This window comes from Anabrus simplex, chromosome 4 (assembly GCF_040414725.1).
Source record: "Anabrus simplex isolate iqAnaSimp1 chromosome 4, ASM4041472v1, whole genome shotgun sequence".
NCBI classification, from domain to species: domain Eukaryota; kingdom Metazoa; phylum Arthropoda; class Insecta; order Orthoptera; family Tettigoniidae; genus Anabrus; species Anabrus simplex.
This window is the reverse complement of record NC_090268.1, coordinates 4,105,286-4,122,733: the sequence shown is the minus strand read 5'-3', so window position 1 is coordinate 4,122,733 and position 17,448 is coordinate 4,105,286. Positions and strand designations below refer to the sequence as shown.

Sequence of the window (17,448 nt, the reverse complement as noted above, 5' to 3'; positions counted from 1 at the left end):
TTCACGTGACTGTCATTTGGCATCTGTACTCCATAGAGGTCTCTATGAGTTTCTATAATAGGCGTTGTCAAGTTATTACAATTATTAAAGAAGGTGAACAACAAGCTGTAGCATGATTACATCGACAGTCACAATCAGAACCAGATTTGCTTCACTAAGCCAAAACAGAAGTGTTACTACTGCTTATGGCATCATAGACAAATTTCTAGCATACTTCTGTGAATATAAACCGAATAATAGAACATTTTTAGGTACTGTTTCCATTTAAATGTGCTTTTTTTAATTTCCTTTCCATTTTATATAACAGGAACTGTACATGTAACCGCGTTGAAATAATAACAATAAAGTTATTTGTATTATGCCCCACTAACTACCTTTTTATGGTGTTTGGAGACAGCGAGGTATGGGAATTTTGTCCTGCACGAGTTCTTTTATGTACCAGTAAATCTACCAACATGAGGCTGACGTATTTGAGCACGTTCAAATACCATAGGACCAAACCTGTTAAGTTGGGCACAGAAGGACAGCGCTATGCCGTTTGAGTCAGCCCGTCATATTATATAATTTAATAATAATTTAATAAGAGTACTTATCATTATCAACACCCGCTTCCTCTGCAACTTTCGACCATACCTATTTTGCTTTGTGTGTCTTGAGAATGATAGTGTGTTTGTTTCGTATTTCACAGGGGTGTTCTTTAACAAACTACACTTATAACTTTTCATTATCTACATCCATGACAGACGTTGATTGATACTGTACTGGTAGTAATTATAAAAAATAATGTTACATATGACGACAGACAACCGGATGCTTGGAGGAACCGTGGAGTACAGGTGATTACAAGCAGCAAATCCCATTCGAGGGGGATCTGTCGCTTGTCGGCTATAGTCGCGTGAAGTCGCCTGATCTCATAATCGCGTGTAGTCGCTTCCAGTGGACGAGCAGCCTAAGACGTATTCCTGATGAAGTGGTATGTCACTTTCTTGTTCACACAAATATTTTATTTATTTATTTATTTATTTATTTATTTATTCAGGATCAGCAACTGCATAATGCCGAATACATACGGTATAACGTCATACATAGTATACTGTTGGTCAAAATAGAATGCATCTTTTAATTTAATAGGTACATGGGGTACAAAGATATTTTAACAATATTTAAGGTCATTACCCGTAAGCTTTATTTAATTATAATGTTACATATACAGCGCGGGGGGGGGGGGGGGGGCGGGCGATGTCCTTAGATCTTAGACCCCTTTAAACAACAAGCATCATCAACATATACAGGGAACATAACAAAGTAAACCAATCCCAGCCCACATAAAGTGAGTTTTTTGTAGACTAACCATAAGACTTAAGGTAGACCTCACAAGCCTGGCACATGTTGCAGGGTATATCTTGAACAGTTCTTCTAAACTTTCCTTTTGGCAGTGGTGTTGCATGAAATAAAATATGGGAATGCTATAGTTTAAACACCCTAGTGCTAGAAACAAATCATGGAAGGAGACAACTGCGCACTTTATCTAATATTACTCCTACAGGGACATTATTTTATCTATGCAGGGGATTGTTGGTCGCCTGCGCTGCAAACTTGTCTCCTGCCAAGCACTTCGCTGTAATGCAGCCAGAGCTCGTCCAACACTGAGTCATAGTGCTTTCGCACAAGATTTTCTATACTTCTTGAAGGTATTATGTACACACACACACACTCATAATGAAAATGGCATTGGAACAACACACTGAGCATTAAACACATGAACACTTGACTAAACTGAACCTCGCCCTGATAAAGCTCTCGGCAGACTGCAAAGGAGAGGAACTTATGGTGCCAAGAAGCGCATTACAGGAAAGTGCTTGTCGGGAGACGAGCTCAGAGCACAGGTGAGCGACAATCCCCTGCATAGATAAAGTAATGTCCCTGTATACATTAAGTTTAAAGATAGACAATGAAATCAACAAATAACAATATTATAACAACAGTTATATTTAAAACATTGTAACATACTTGTTTTCTTGTCCTTGAATCATTATAAAAACACTAGATTCAGCTTGTTTGTGAGTAATGATTGCACAAGGGCAAAACTCCTTTACAATATTTTGTGCACCCCTTTGTTGGCTTGCTGTTATCCAGTGACCTTTGAAGGCTTGGCTTAAGACTTCATTTTTATGTATATTCCAAGCCTGCATCACTTTTAACATTTGAGAAATCCTATCTTGAACACAGTACTGGACTTAGTTGGCTCTTCCAAGACACATCTAAAGGCCGGTCTCCACTGATTAACAATTAACAACAACATGTTAAATGTTAAAAGTGTTCAATGGTAACTGATGACACCATCAACATGTTAAACGTTAAATGTTGAATACTTTTTCATTTAACATTGTGTCCACACTTAATAAACATGTTAAACTTGACTTCCTTTCTCTATATACCGTTACAGGTAGTTCGTTATATCAATTTGTGGTAATAGGCCTACATTTAGGTGGTATAATAATGGCGTGTGCCCTCCGAAGAGGCCGAGTGCAGGTCTTTCGAGTTGACGCCGTATACTATTATTTATAAGCTTCATTTCCGTATTGATTGGTATCACTGTACAAAAATAATATGAGGCACCACCTTATCAATACACTAATTTATTTACTTCCAAACTGGTAAATAAGGTCAAGACCGGTTTCGACCCCTAAGGGATCATCTTCAGTTGACATACACAAAAATATCTACAAAAACATCACATATAATGATTAATGTTTAAGTTAAATTCAATTGTCATTAGAATGTGGTAGGTACATCTTAGTTTGGAAATATGTGTTATATGAGATTTATAGGTCTACTCTATTTGAGCTGTTATGTATATAGGTCCTATGTTCTCCTGCATATAGTGTCAAAAGTATTGCATTGAATATAATTCATCAATTTGACAAAATGCTAGTGAATTGATTACTAAGATAGTAAAGTATGTACATTTTCTGGGAGGTACATGCTGTTCTACATGTTATTACTTTACAATTTATATTACACAATATGAAGTAAAATTATTTTTGCATTTGTACACATTGATAATATTAAGTCCAATGTAGGGTCTTCAAGATGTACTATTGGACTGTCAGTATCTTAATTACATTTTATGTAGTGGTTTATAAGGTTTTCTTGTTCACTTTTATAGTTCAGTCAAATGAAAAATGTAGAAGGACCTTGTTGATTTGGATTCTTATGACTAAAATATTGGTATATAGTACCTTGTTGACATGGATCCTTAATACTAAAATACAAGTTTGTAGCACCTTCTATTCTTGTTTTACGTCTTAAAATAGAGTTGTACCTTGACACTGTTTGTTTTGTTAGGTGCAGGCATGTAAAAATCTTGTTAAAATGAACCCTTAGGACTAAAATACTGGTATGAGATACCTGTTAAAATACTTTACATTAAAAGTACTAATATGTGGTGCTATATGCACATTCTTCAGACGTAAAATGGGGTTAACATAGTTTGACAACAGTACTACGGGTTGTTATGATTAGTTGTTGTAGTTCTATATAATTGGTCCATTAGAATTATATGAATGTTTACATAAATAGGATCGAATACATATTTGTACTGTGTGCTTTACGAGTGAATTGCGTGATGTTTTGATAGTAATATCTGGCAATTTTGTAGGCTGCTGCTGCTGTTGTTAGAGCTGTCTTGAAATCCTGAATATTATTAAGAAAGCATTCTCTTCTTGTCGCGTGTCTTTTCAGGTTAGGTTGGTGACTATTATGAGATGATGTGCGTTTTAAATGTCATATGTCCTGATTGAGTTGCACGTTAGTTGTACCGTGGAGGCATTCGTGTTGTAAAATAATGTATGTTAGATGTTGAGACCGTGCACTCTGTGTGGCTGCCTGTTGAGATCTCAAATGTAATTAGGATACTGACAGTCCAATAGTACATCTTGAAGACCCTACATTGGACTTAATATTATCAATGTGTACAAATGCAAAAATAATTTTACTTCATAAATTGTAAAGTGATAACATGTAGAACAGCATGTACCTCCCAGAAAATGTACATACTTTACTATCTTATACTGCTAATAATAAGAGTTGGCGCCTGACATTTCTTAGAAGGAGGTCCGTTTACTGCCTGCCGAGGCGGGATAAAGGGAGTGGCTGTGTGTGGTTGCCATGGAAACGAGGGTGGGGCGACTGCGGTTGCCATGGAGATAACACTTCAGGGCAGGTCATCTTGCCGGGAGTTGCCAAACCTGTCACTGTCACTGATAAGAACCTGATTGTATAAGAGTGATCGCAAATGGGACGACACCGCCTGGCCAGGTAGTCTACAACAGATCACAGCAGTCAGAATGAAGGAGGGAACAAGTGAGCCGGAAGCGAGGGGTAAGAGTATGTAGAAAGGAATGCTGGAATGTGGCAACATCGTGAAATGGCACGTGCAGTGGTCCTCCCTCCAACCTTACCTGTCAGATGCCAACTCTTATTATTAGCAGTATAGTAATCAATTCACTAGCATTTTGTCAAATTGATGAATTATATTCAATGCAATACTTTTGACACTATATGCAGGAGAACATAGGACCTATATACATAACAGCTCAAATAGAGTAGACCTATAAATCTCATATAACACATATTTCCAAACTAAGATGTACCTACCACATTCTAATGACAATTGAATTTAACTTAAACATTAATCATTATATGTGATTTTTTGTAGATATTTTTGTGTATGTCAACTGAAGATGATCCCTTAGGGGTCAAAACCGGTCTTGACCTTATTTACCAGTTTGGAAGTAAATAAATTAGTGTATTGATAAGGTGGTGACTCATATTATTTTTGTACATTGACGCCGTATAGGCGACCTGCGTGTCTATGAGAATGGGGCCCTACCTGTGATAAATTCTAATGCTGAAGACGGCACACACAACCAGCCCCCGAGTCATTGGAATTAACCAATGAAGGTTAAAACCCCTGACCCGACCGGGAATGAAACCCGCGACCCTCTGGACCAAAGGCCAGCACGCTAACCATTTAGCCATGGAGCCAGACATTTAGGTGGTGTCTAGTATTTTCAAACAAGGACATTGGACTCAGATGAAGAGGATTACCGGGCGAGTTGGCCGTGCAGTTAGGGACACGCAACTGTGAGCTTGCATCTGGGAGATAGTTGGTTCGAATCCCACTGTCGGCAGCCCTGAAGAAGGTGTTCCATGGTTTCCCATTTTCACACCAGGAAAATGCTGGGGCTGTACCTTAAGGCCACGGTCGTTTCCTTCCAAATCCTAGGCCTTTCCTGTCTCATCGTAGCCATAAGACCTATCTTTGTCGGTGCGACGTAAAGCCACTAGCAGAAAGATGAAGAGCCTTTGTTATTGCCACTGTTGTTTCTTGTTATGATTTAGAAATGCAGTTTTATTAGGCACATTTCCTCCCCTCATCCTGCTCATTGCTTCAAAAGCAAACCACTATGAAATATAAACTTTCGATGCACTCACGGGAACAGTTTTAGATAATTTCGAGTTCCTGGAAACTAGATTCACAATTAAGTATTTATTTTCCACCTAGTCGATACAATGATTGCTTAAGGCAATTTTTAATGGTCAAAAGTGGTACATGTTTCGTATATTATCAACATCTTCAGCCACATAACACTGTTTAGATGAAAAACAAGAGTCCAGAGATTGACAATCTTATGTTAATTTTAAGGACACTTCCTCTAAAGCATTACTTTGTCAATTTTATACATTTTTCATCTAAACAGTGTTATGTGGCTGAAGATGTTGATAATATACGAAACATGTACCACTTTTGACCATTAAAAATTGCCTTAAGCAATCATTGTATCGACTAGGTGGAAAATAAATACTTAATTGTGAATCTATTGAAGTGCGATACGGACCATGAAGCTGGTTTTATGTAATTCCTGGAAACTGTCGACTTTCTTCGCTTTATCTCTGAATTCCTTTGATGAGACATCCCACAAACAAGGCCTTTCTATTATATCATTAAGTCCAGAGTAATCTCCTTGCTCCACTCCATTTCTGACTATAAATTTTAGTACCGGTATAGTGCAGAGAGAACGACATACGTGCGTGTACTGTATTTGTAGCTTATAACAAAGAGAATGAGTATTGCGGAGTGTTGTAACTATAATCCTACTTCACGAGAAGTACGTTGTTTGTGTCGTTTAGGCTATCTGTTGGAATTTAAAGATAAAAATTTCATTGTTCCGTATTGAAAGTATTGATGTTAAAAATTAAATAATTGAAAAGGAGGTTCAACCTATTCAATACATAAAAGAAAGAAATCCTGCTCATTGCTTCAAAAGCAAACCACTGCGCATGACCTTGAATGTGCCGCGCTGATCACCAGGAGCTGGCGGCTTTCTACTACAAATCTATTCGTCTGCGACTTCAAGTTATTTATGATCTTCGCATATTAGTTGATAGTGTTGTGACTTTGTGCCTGACAGAATGTGGTGTCGTGTCTTTGTGCCTAACAGAGTGTGAAACTGACCTATTTGACCGTTCTCCAATATTCATAAACATTGTACATGTTTTTACGGCTGATGATGACCTGGACTAAGGTCGAAACCGGTCCCATTTAAATAAGAATGTAATTACTACATTTCTTTCTTTTATGTATTGAATAGGTTGAACCTCCTTTTCAATTATTTAATTTTTAATATCTGTTGGAATGGAAACAGCACGGAAGTTGCCGAAGCTGTGCCGACATCTCACGAACAACGAATTGACTTGACGTTTTCCACCTGGAGCGGAAAACACACCAACATGTTAAACATGTGTTAACTTCAACATTCTGAGTTAACATGCAAAGTCAATTGGAAGACACAATCACAATATACATGTCAATTGTAACATGTTAAATTTAACATGTTGGTGTTCAATGTTAACCAGTGGAGACCGGCCTTTAGACCTCATCAGCTTGAATTGAAACAAAAGAACTCTCTTGAATTTCTTACTTTATTTTGCTGTTATCAACAGAAGTTAGTAGTACCTCAATAAGTTCATTTCGAATCTCTGCTGAAGTCCCTTTGAATATTGATTTGGACTGTAAATGATCCTTTATAACCAATTCATTCTGAGCAAGTAAATTTTCAAGTTCTAAACAATTGCGCCTGTTATTTGATTTGTTTGATTTGTCACATTCTCAGTAACCATGTAAAGGTACCGATAATTCTTGTTCGAATTATATGTCCAAAAACCTGTGTACTTGATGTTTCCTGTTCATTATACTTTATCGCCTGAAGACATGCACCTTCTGAAAAAACATGGTCAGTCCAATGTCTTCCAAGAAGCTCCTTAATATTTGAGTTTGGAGTAGGCCATTTAAATAACATACACTTTCCTACACTTCACAAAGAACATGTAAACTTGCAGCAACACTTAACGCAATAGCTTAACAGCACTCTGGAGCACTGCCATGTGTTAAAGCCCACAAAATCAATGGCAATGCTCAGTATACGAGCATTCCCTGAACCGATACTGCTGTCTTTCGGTAATACATGTACGGTGTAGACCTTTGATTTTAGAAATGCCTATAACTTAAATGTTCATTTGATTTAGGTCAGCATATTTTGGAGTTTTTTGTTTGACGTACCTTCATGCATACTGTGCACATTTCTTATAGGATCTGTTGTATATTTAGTCATCTTATATAAACATAGTAGTTCCATACCAAAGCTAATAGCCAACACACTTGTATGCTGTAGTTTACTATAATCTATCAGCTTCATGTCCGTATTGATAATTTGAGTACACAAATATGAAGGATGAGTTGTCCACCTAATCAATACTTTATTTTACAAAGTGTCTAGAATATTTACATTAAAAGACAGTACCGGTTTCGACCTGTAAATAGGTCATCATCAGCTGTTGATGAACCTGCTTAACAGCAATTGTGTAGAATAAAACACTACTAAAATTAAACAAGAATGCCACTATTCTAAAAATACATGTGTGCCTGTTAGGTCATCAGCCCAGAGGCTGGTTGGATCCTCAAATAGCACCACCAAAAGTTATGCGGTTATAAGGAAACTGCAAAAACCAATGGCAGCACCAAAATGAGGCGTACTAGGCAAGACGAGGAGTGAGGTAGTTTGCCATTGCTTTCCTCACTGGGTCAGAAAGTGCTATTGCAGCACGACTGACCCTATGAGCAACACCTTTCATAACACTCAGATGCACTAGTCGTGCTCTGAATGTCATTACTCAGCACCTTCCATACCCAAGCAGCTTCCACATTGTCACAGCCATGGATGAGACTGGGACTTCGGTGAAAGCTACACTTTACTCTGGCCTGTGCCATAATGTTATGATATTACCATATGGTACAATGAAAGGCTTTCGCTGAGCTTGATAGCTGCAGTTGCTTAACTGCAGCCAGTATCCAGTAATCGGGAGATAGTGAGTTTGAACCCCACTGTCGGCAGACCTGAAGATGGTTTTCCGTGGTTTCCCATTTTCACACCAGGCAAATGCTGGGGCTGTACCTTAATTAAGGCCACGGCCACTTCCTTCCAACTCCTAGGCCTTCCCTATCCCATCGTCGCCATAAGACATATCTGTGTCGGTGCGACGTAAAGCACAAAAAAAAAAAAGGCGGTGATGGGGTGGGGCTTTGACTTGCTGGAGTCCTATGAATGCAACATTTTCCAAAAACAGTATTGCTAAAAGGTAGGGTACTGTTTGTAGAGTTCAAAGAGTCACTGGGTTTTGGTGTCAAGTTCAAAAATCTATGCAGGGACCTACAAAGTGTAATTTAAAAACTAGCTAAAATAACCAGTTCATACCTTGGTGACAATCACTACGGTACTGCAATGCTAAGAATATAACGGAGCGTATGATGCAGAGCAGAATAATTTAATACAGGGAGTCGCAATGCATAATTTTATTAAAAATACAGCCAAAATAACCAGTTCATAACTTGATGACAAATCACAATTGCAAAGAAAAAAAACAAGAACTGTCTGTAAATGAAAACAATTACTTGCCCATCTGGCTGTTGGGCTAATTGCTAGGGAAGGGTTCTATTCCCTTAAGTCCAGGTCACTGCCTCTCCCTTCCTCACTAGAACTGGAGTTCATGAAATCTCCAAGCAATATTATTAGGTAATGGTCCCCTCTTGTTCCCATGCTGAAGTGATTGTTTGTTGGGCATGGCCTACCGTTGGCTGTCACATTAGTGACAGCTGTGACAGTGAGGTCTTCCACTTCTCTCAGTGTGGAAGTCTTATTCACTCTAAATCCACAGGTGAAAACACACACACTATCCTATCCTATTGTAAACCTTACCGTCTTACTAATAAAACTTTCTTATACAGTTGTTTAACACTTATATAGTTATACAGTGAATAAACCCTGTATAAGCGTTGTATATTTTTCTTACTAATAAACGTGGTATACTCATTGTATTACTATACAGCATGTATACACTCGTTGCAAGTAGTAGGAATCTCTTCCTGCAGTTCACTGACGTATTTCGCACGTTCACCGCCTTTATGATTGCTTCTGCTGGTTATCTACGAGCAAAACTTTCCGAAAAGTTGCGTAGTAGCACGGCATATCTAAAAGGCAGTGGCAGCACGAAATGAGACAGCAGGAAATTGGCTTATATTGATATTAACTTTTCTGCTGCTAGCTTGTGTAATGAATGCCACGAAAGAAATGGAAAAGCCTATGAAAAGATCAAGAACTCCTAATTGGGATAGTATGAAAAAGGTAAGCAATTGTAATTTATAAATGTGCTAAACTAGAGTTATAACAATTGCAGAAAAAGTTAGCAGCAACCATATTTCATGTCTGTGAGTGATATGTGAAGAAAATCATGTGCTTTTTTTTTTTTTTTTCCTTTCTTCAGAATTTGTCGAAAGAAATTAATGAATATGCGTCAATTATAGAATCCAAGAGGACTGATATGAACACCAACAAGTCCAAGATCACTGCTTGGAACACGGTTTATAAGAAGTGAGCATTAAAATATTTCTTTTAATATGTGTACAAAATATCCCAGGAGGAAATGTCAGTATGAACTCTATTCTCATAAGATAAGCATTTACTGTAATAAGTTACTGTTGTTTCTGAATCTTCGCCATTGTAATTGTTAACGTTTTAATATTTGCTCTGTTTTATTTGAAGATTTATGGAGCTCAATCAACAAGAAAGGTGTCTGCCCGAATTGAAACAGTGGCGATGCATGAAGCTAGAAGCAAAGAGAGTCCTGTCAGAACATCGCCAAGCTGTATCCCAAACGGGGGGTGAGCCAAAACCTCCCAGTCCCTGTAAAGACGTTACTGATGTGGTAGAAATGATACCTCTGGAGTTTCAAGAGGATATGAATGAGTTCAACGGCACTTTTCCTGAGGTAGGCTGCTTCCTTCATTTCTCTCTCTCTCAATTTTCTCAACAGACCTCACTGCGAAGAGGCACTGGAGGTAGCTTGTAAGGACATGACAAGCAGCGTAGAGAAAAACACCCCACCAGCCTCCTCCATTGGAAAAGATACGCCACCGCCTGTGAAACGTGAGGGAAGATTCAAGAGAAAGAGGCACACACTGAAAGTAAGTATGCAGGAAAAAGCAAAAGCTTCTTAGCATTTCGAGCTTGGATTGTGAAATGAGCACTACGGTAAGCAGTGCCATCGATTTGCTTTTTTTACCTTGTAGGCTATACGGACCAATTTTAGTCTCCTTCGCCGCTTGCCTTTTCTCTTTCCTTATATTATTAATTTGTGAGATTTACTTCATATTAAGTAGGTAGGACTTCGCATAATATGGGCAAGTTGTCTCTTCGCTTGTAAAATGCCACAAGCGCTCGGGAGAAATGTTTCACTTTTGGGAGTTGGAGTGAAATTGTCGTAGATGGAGACATTTTTATAAATATACAGGGTGAACAAAAAATGCCGCACTTTGAGGTCGGCACGCAATTCCTTATCCCATTGCAAGACAAAAGTTTCTATAGCCAAATCGGATCTGGTGCTGTTGGAAAACTAGTTGCAAACGAGAAGCTAGCAACACTGTCACATCCTGCAGCGCGTCAGAATGTAATAGAGAAACGTGCATCATCCCGCTCTACCGTACCCGCTGTCGCAGCTCACTGAGTAGATGGCTGGGTTGACAAACCCACATGCACCATGGAGCTGTGGCTCGAATATATGTCAGGTTGGGTTTTTTTCTTTTGTGTGTGTGATGTCAGTTCAGTAGTTCCTGTCCTGTAACTGCATTTGTAAGCATGACATCCTGTTGTCACATGGCAATGTGATCCATTCAACTGAATCCATGAGTCGACTAACCACGCAGTGCACAACCACAACTGGTCCTGTCAAGTGCTTGTAGGGCGGCTTCCTGATGGAGTACACAAACGGCGAATATGTCGATATGCTTTTAGTGTTGGGTGCATCTGATAACCAAGCTTCTGCTGCTGCTCATGAGTATGCAGCACAGTACCCTCAAAGGCGCCATCCCGATAAGAAACTTTTTCGTCGCCTTGACCAACGCCTGCGGGAAACTGGTAATCTTCTTCCACAAGTAGTGGACAGAGGTCATCCAAGGACTAGACGTACTCCACAAACAGAGGACGACATTCTTGAAGCCGTTCACCAATCACCTTGGCGAAGTACCCGTGATATTGCAAGGCAGTTCCAGGTATCTCGGACACTGGTTGTTGATGTGTTGCACGACGAAAAGCTGCATCCACATCATTACACGTTAACTCAACACCTGCGGCCAGAAGACCGCATTCAACGAGTACAGTTCTCTGAATGGCTTTTGCAACAAGTTAAAGATAATGAACATTTTATAAAGAATGTGGTATAGAGTGACGAATGTAGCTTCACTCGGCAAGGTTTTTCAACCATCACAACCGCCATTATTGGTCTGACTACAACCCACATGTCACCCGTGAACGTGGCTTGCAGGCACGCTTTGGCATAAACCTGTGGGCTGGGATCATGGAAGGAGTGCTTTTAGGCCTTTACCTATTGTCGGACAAGTTGAATCCACCCCTTTATCATATGTTTCTGGGCAATACTTTGCCTGACGCTTTAGGAAACGTTCCAACTGGTGTTCGGCAACATCTGTGGTTTCAGCATGATGGTGCACCGCCACACTTTGGAATGACTGTACGTAACTGGTTAAATGAAGCGTTTCCAGGGAAATGGATTGGTCGTGGAGGTCCAATGTTCTGGCCTCCACGTTCCCCGGACCTTAATCCACTAGATTTTTTTTTTGTGGGGACACTTAAAGGAACATGTTTATTGTACTCCACCCATGGATGTAAAAGATCTAATAGTTTGTGTGAATGCTGCATCGGCAATGGTGGATGCAGGTGTGTTGCGTAGGGTCCAGCAAAGTATGCTCCAGTAAGTGGCGAAGTGTTTGCAAATGCAAGGTGGTCGCTTTGAACATCTGCTGTGAAGTGGACGTTGCTCGTAAGTGTACGTACTGGCTCTGTGAGGATAAGACTGGACGTCACACGTACACTATGGAATTATTGTGCGTAGCATAATGGGCAATCCAGTCTATTAAGGGTTATAAATTTCATGTTGTTGGTCCGTATTGAACTGAGAATAACATATGAGTAACACAGTAAAGGTTTCCACCTATTCAATACAAAATATATTCACAATATTTTAAAATTACATCGAACTAGTTTCGACCCATCTAGGGGTCATCATCAGCCACATCAAAGCAAAGATCACTCTTGACGAAATCCTAAGAACATGTTAATTTTAACAGTAAGATTATTCTGGAATAACAAGTGAATGTGGTAAATGAAAAGAGATGTTAGTACGGGACAGGTGAGTAATAGCTAATAAATATACAAGGAATGTACATAAGAGGTTTGGAACAAAGTATAAAAGGGGTCTTAGTGTTGTAAAAAATTGTATAATCTTGGAAAGCAGTAAGTCCTTATAATGAAGAATGCAATGTGAAATGACATATATAAAATTATATATGGCTTAGGAAGAGTGGAGGTAGTTTAGGAGGGGAAGAGGGCTTAAGGTGGGGTTGAAGGGTGCGGGAGAAAGGGTAATTGTCTCGGAAAAGTACCTTTGATTAAATTTAGGATTGAGTTTTGGTTGGCTGCATTATTGTTTCTGAGGAAAGTGATAAATAGATCGAAGAGTATGTTGGGTTTCTCTGAGATTTCATTGAGATTGTGACTGGCATTAAAGTATTGGTCTAAGTGTATGTAGTAATTTTCCATTATGTCGAGTAAAGGGCCCTTGTTTGCTAATACGAGGATGTCCATGTCTTGTTCGATATTGGTGAAATTATGGTTATAATCTTGCATGTGTTGGCCGATGGCTGAAAACTTGTTGTATTTTATTGCGTTCGTGTGCTCGTGGTATCTGATATTGAAGTTTCTACCGGTTTGCCCGATGTAGGTTTTTCCACAGGTGTTACATTTGATCTTATAAACTCCTGATTTTAAAAAACTGCTGGTCCTGTTGATGTGTGAAGTATTGTGTAAAACGTTCATGTTCTTATAGTTGGTTTTGAAGGCTGTTTTAACGCCTTGTTTCTTAAAGATATTGGTTAACTTGTAGATATCATTGTTGAACGTGAAGGTGAAAAATGTTAGAGGTTTAGTTGTTTCTTTTTTGAGGGTAGCTTTTGGGCGATGTTTATGTTTATTGATTATCCTTTCTATAAAATGGTTGCTGAAGCCGTTGAATTTTGCGATTCCGTGGATTGTGTTGAGTTCGTTCTTTAGATCTTTCTTGGACATAGGTATGCTGAAGGCTCGTTTGGGCCAGATATGTTGACGATGTCTTTGTAATCATGAATGAGAAATCAATTAACGCATCCACCGCCCTCTTAAGACTCAACAATATTGATCCTCATATCAAATTCACACTAGAATCTGAATCAAATCTAAAAATCAACTTTCTAGATTTAACCATCACTAGAAACTCAGATCCTTTCAGTTATAAAATATTCAGAAAACCCACTCAAACAGCCTCCACCATTCGCCAAGGTTCAGTGCACCCCCAGTCCCACAAACGAGCCACATACAACAGCCTAGTTCACCGAGCCTTCAGCATACCTATGTCCAAGAAAGATCTAAAGAACGAACTCAACACAATCCGCGGAATCGCAAAATTCAACGGCTTCAGCAACCATTTTATAGAAAGGATAATCAATAAACATAAACATCGCCCAAAAACTACCCTAAAAAAAAAAAACAACTAAACCTCTAACATTTTCCACCTTCACGTTCAACAATGATATCTACAAGTTAACCAATATCTTTAAGAAACAAGATGTTAAAATAGCCTTCAAAACCAACTATAAGAACATGAACGTTTTACACAATACTTCACACATCAACAGGACCAGCAGTTTTTTAAAATTAGGAGTTTATAAGATCAAATGTAACACCTGTGGAAAAACCTACATCGGGCAAACCGGTAGAAACTTCAATATCAGATACCACGAGCACACGAACGCAATAAAATACAACAAGTTTTCAGCCATCGGCCAACACATGCAAGATTATAACCATAATTTCACCAATATCGAACAAGACATGGACATCCTCGTATTAGCAAACAAGGGCCCTTTACTCGACATAATGGAAAATTACTACATTCACCTAGACCAATACTTTAATGCCAGTCACAATCTCAATGAAATCTCAGAGAAACCCAACTTACTCTTCGATCTATTTATCACTTTCCTCAGAAACAATAATGCAGCCAACCAAAACTCAATCCTAAATTTAATCAAAGGTACTTTTCCGAGACAATTACCCTTTCTTCCGCACCCTTCAACCCCACCTTAAGCCCTCTTCCCCTCCTAAACCACCTCCACTCTTCCTAAGCCATATATAATTTTATATATGTCATTTCACATTGCATTCTTCATTATAAGGACTTACTGTTTTCCATGATTATATAATTTTTTACAACACCAAGCCCCCTTTTATACTTTGTTCCAAACCTCTTATGTATATTCCTTGTATATTTATTAGCTATTACTCACCTGTCCCGTACTAACATCTCTTTTCATTTACCACATTCACTTGTTATTCCATAATAATCTTACTGTTAAAATTAACATGTTCTTAGGATTTCGTCAAGAGTGATCTTTGCTTTGATGTGGCTGATGATGACCCCTAGATGGGTCGAAACTAGTTCGATGTAATTTTAAAATATTGTGAATATATTTTGTATTGAATAGGTGGAAACCTTTACTGTGTTGTTACTCATATGTCAATCCAGTCTAGCCATTGTACTGTATTGTGTTTCTTTGCTCTGCATTTGATAGAGACAATGTTACTGTATCCACTATTATGTTCTACCTATTGGCTTTATTTGTGCCATGGATGAAACAAAGTGGTCGTTTAAGTCTGTAAGAAGTTCATGTTATGTTTGAATGTTTAAATAAAGGTAACTGTAACGGTAAGACAGAACATAGTGTATTGCATAGTGGAGGTCTGTATTTGGTACAATATGATACATTAACTGAAAAAAAAATTGGCGCGTCCGCACAAGCAGCATGTATGGCATTACCTTGTCTCACTGAGCTAATGAGACAGCTCCAGCAGAGCGCCGAGTTCATGCGACCTGGGCTTGGCCACACTGCACGTCATTACAGTGTTACCAGAGCCTCATTTCTTAACTCGCATTTCTATTAAACCTATTGGTGAGACTAGGTTCTGCAAGATAAACTTTTTTCGTGAATTTCGATGAGGAACCGCATGCTGACTCCACGTGTGGCATTTTTTGTTCACCCTGTATAGAAACAAATATAATTTTACGCTGAGTGATTTGCATTTCATAGCTTTTTAAAGGAAATTGCAGTAATCAGTTCCCAGGATTATGCACAGGTCATTGCTCTTTTGAAATTGATAGCGGACAGGCTTAAGTATAGACTCTTTTCCTTCAGTTTAAGGAAACAGGTACCGGTATATCACAAAACATGCTCTAATATCTCATCGACGTTTTTCTAAAGCTGATGAATAGCAACACCTTCAATGTATCTATAAAAGGCTCTTAGTAGAAATATGTAAGAAAAATGCACATGGTACTAAAAATAATAGATTTTTAACAACATACCTTCATTAGATAGTCTTGTATTTCCTCTCACAGCCACTGCCTTACTATCATCATCACTATAACTGTCGTCTTCCTATTTAATTAAGTTATAATGGGTTCCAAAATTTCAAATTTCTTAGCTGTCGGGAAATCTCCTTTATCATACAATTCAAGACTTGTGTGCCACATGAAGTCTCTTTCGAAATAGTCTGTCAGAAAAAGTTCACTTGTCGGTTTTCTTCAAGTGCGTATTTTTGGAAAAAACAATGAACATTATGCACCATCTTTCGAACTTTACTATTCTATCCACTGGATCTGTCACTTGCACTAGTACAGGGCTTGCTGTGCGACGTTATTGTTTTCAGTGATTTACACTGTTGTTAAAAATTAAATAACTGGAAAGGAGGTTCAACCTATTCAATACTCAAAGGAAAGAAACGTAGCAATCACATTTCTATTTAAATGGGACCGGTTTCGACCTTAGTCTAGGTCATCATCAGCCATAAAAACATATAAAATGTTTATGAATGTTGGAGGTCAGTTCCACACTCTGTTAGGCACAAAGACACGACACCACATTCTGTCCTGCATAAAGTCACAACACTACTAATCAACATACGAAGATCAAAAAGGCTTGAATTCGCAGACGAACAGATCTGTAGTAGAAAGCCGCCAGCTCCCGGTGACCAGCCCGGCACACTCAAGGTCACGCGCTGCGGCCAAACACCAAAGTAGGGTGGAGAACGTTTCGAAGGTCCAGAACCTGTCACGGCTGCGGGAAGCCAATTAGGTATATAAAAATATACGACGCCAATTAGTACAACTGAATGAGCACCCGTACTCCAGATAAGTTCTTGGTAAACATACCTAATTGGCTTCCCGCAGCCGTGACAGGTTCTGGACCTTCGAAACGTTCTCCACTCTACTTTGGTGTTTGGCCGCAGCGCGTGACCTTGAGTGTGCCGCGCTGGTCACCGGGAGCTGGCGGCTTTCTACTACAGATCTGTTCGTCTGCGAATTCAAGCCTTTTTGATCTTCGTATGTTGATTAGTAGTGTTGTGACTTTATGCAGGACAGAATGTGGTGTCGTGTCTTTGTGCCTAACAGAGTGTGGAACTGACCTCCAACATTCATAAACATTTTATATGTTTTTATGGCTGATGATGACCTAGACTAAGGTCGAAACCGGTCCCATTTAAATAGAAATGTGATTGCTACGTTTCTTTCCTTTGAGTATTGAATAGGTTGAACCTCCTTTCCAGTTATTTAATTTTTAACATCAATAATTTCAATACGGAACAATGAAATTTTTATCTTTAAGTGATTTACACTGACAATAAAAACATCTTCACTCGACTTGCTCGTTAACACGACAGTTCACAA

General features: G+C 38.8%; 1 protein-coding gene across 2 annotated transcripts in view; it reads left to right on the top strand.

The window, feature by feature from the left end:
- The window catches only part of LOC136871570 (uncharacterized), a 58,337-nt gene that overhangs the window by 690 nt on the left and 40,199 nt on the right, over positions 1-17,448 (top strand). For both annotated transcript variants that reach the window (XM_067144993.2, XM_067144994.2), the window contains exons 2-4: positions 9,664-9,743; positions 9,883-9,989; positions 10,161-10,386. In XM_067144993.2, the coding sequence (XP_067001094.2) occupies positions 9,664-9,743; positions 9,883-9,989; positions 10,161-10,386 (413 nt within the window). The remainder of the gene's footprint in view (positions 1-9,663; positions 9,744-9,882; positions 9,990-10,160; positions 10,387-17,448) is intronic.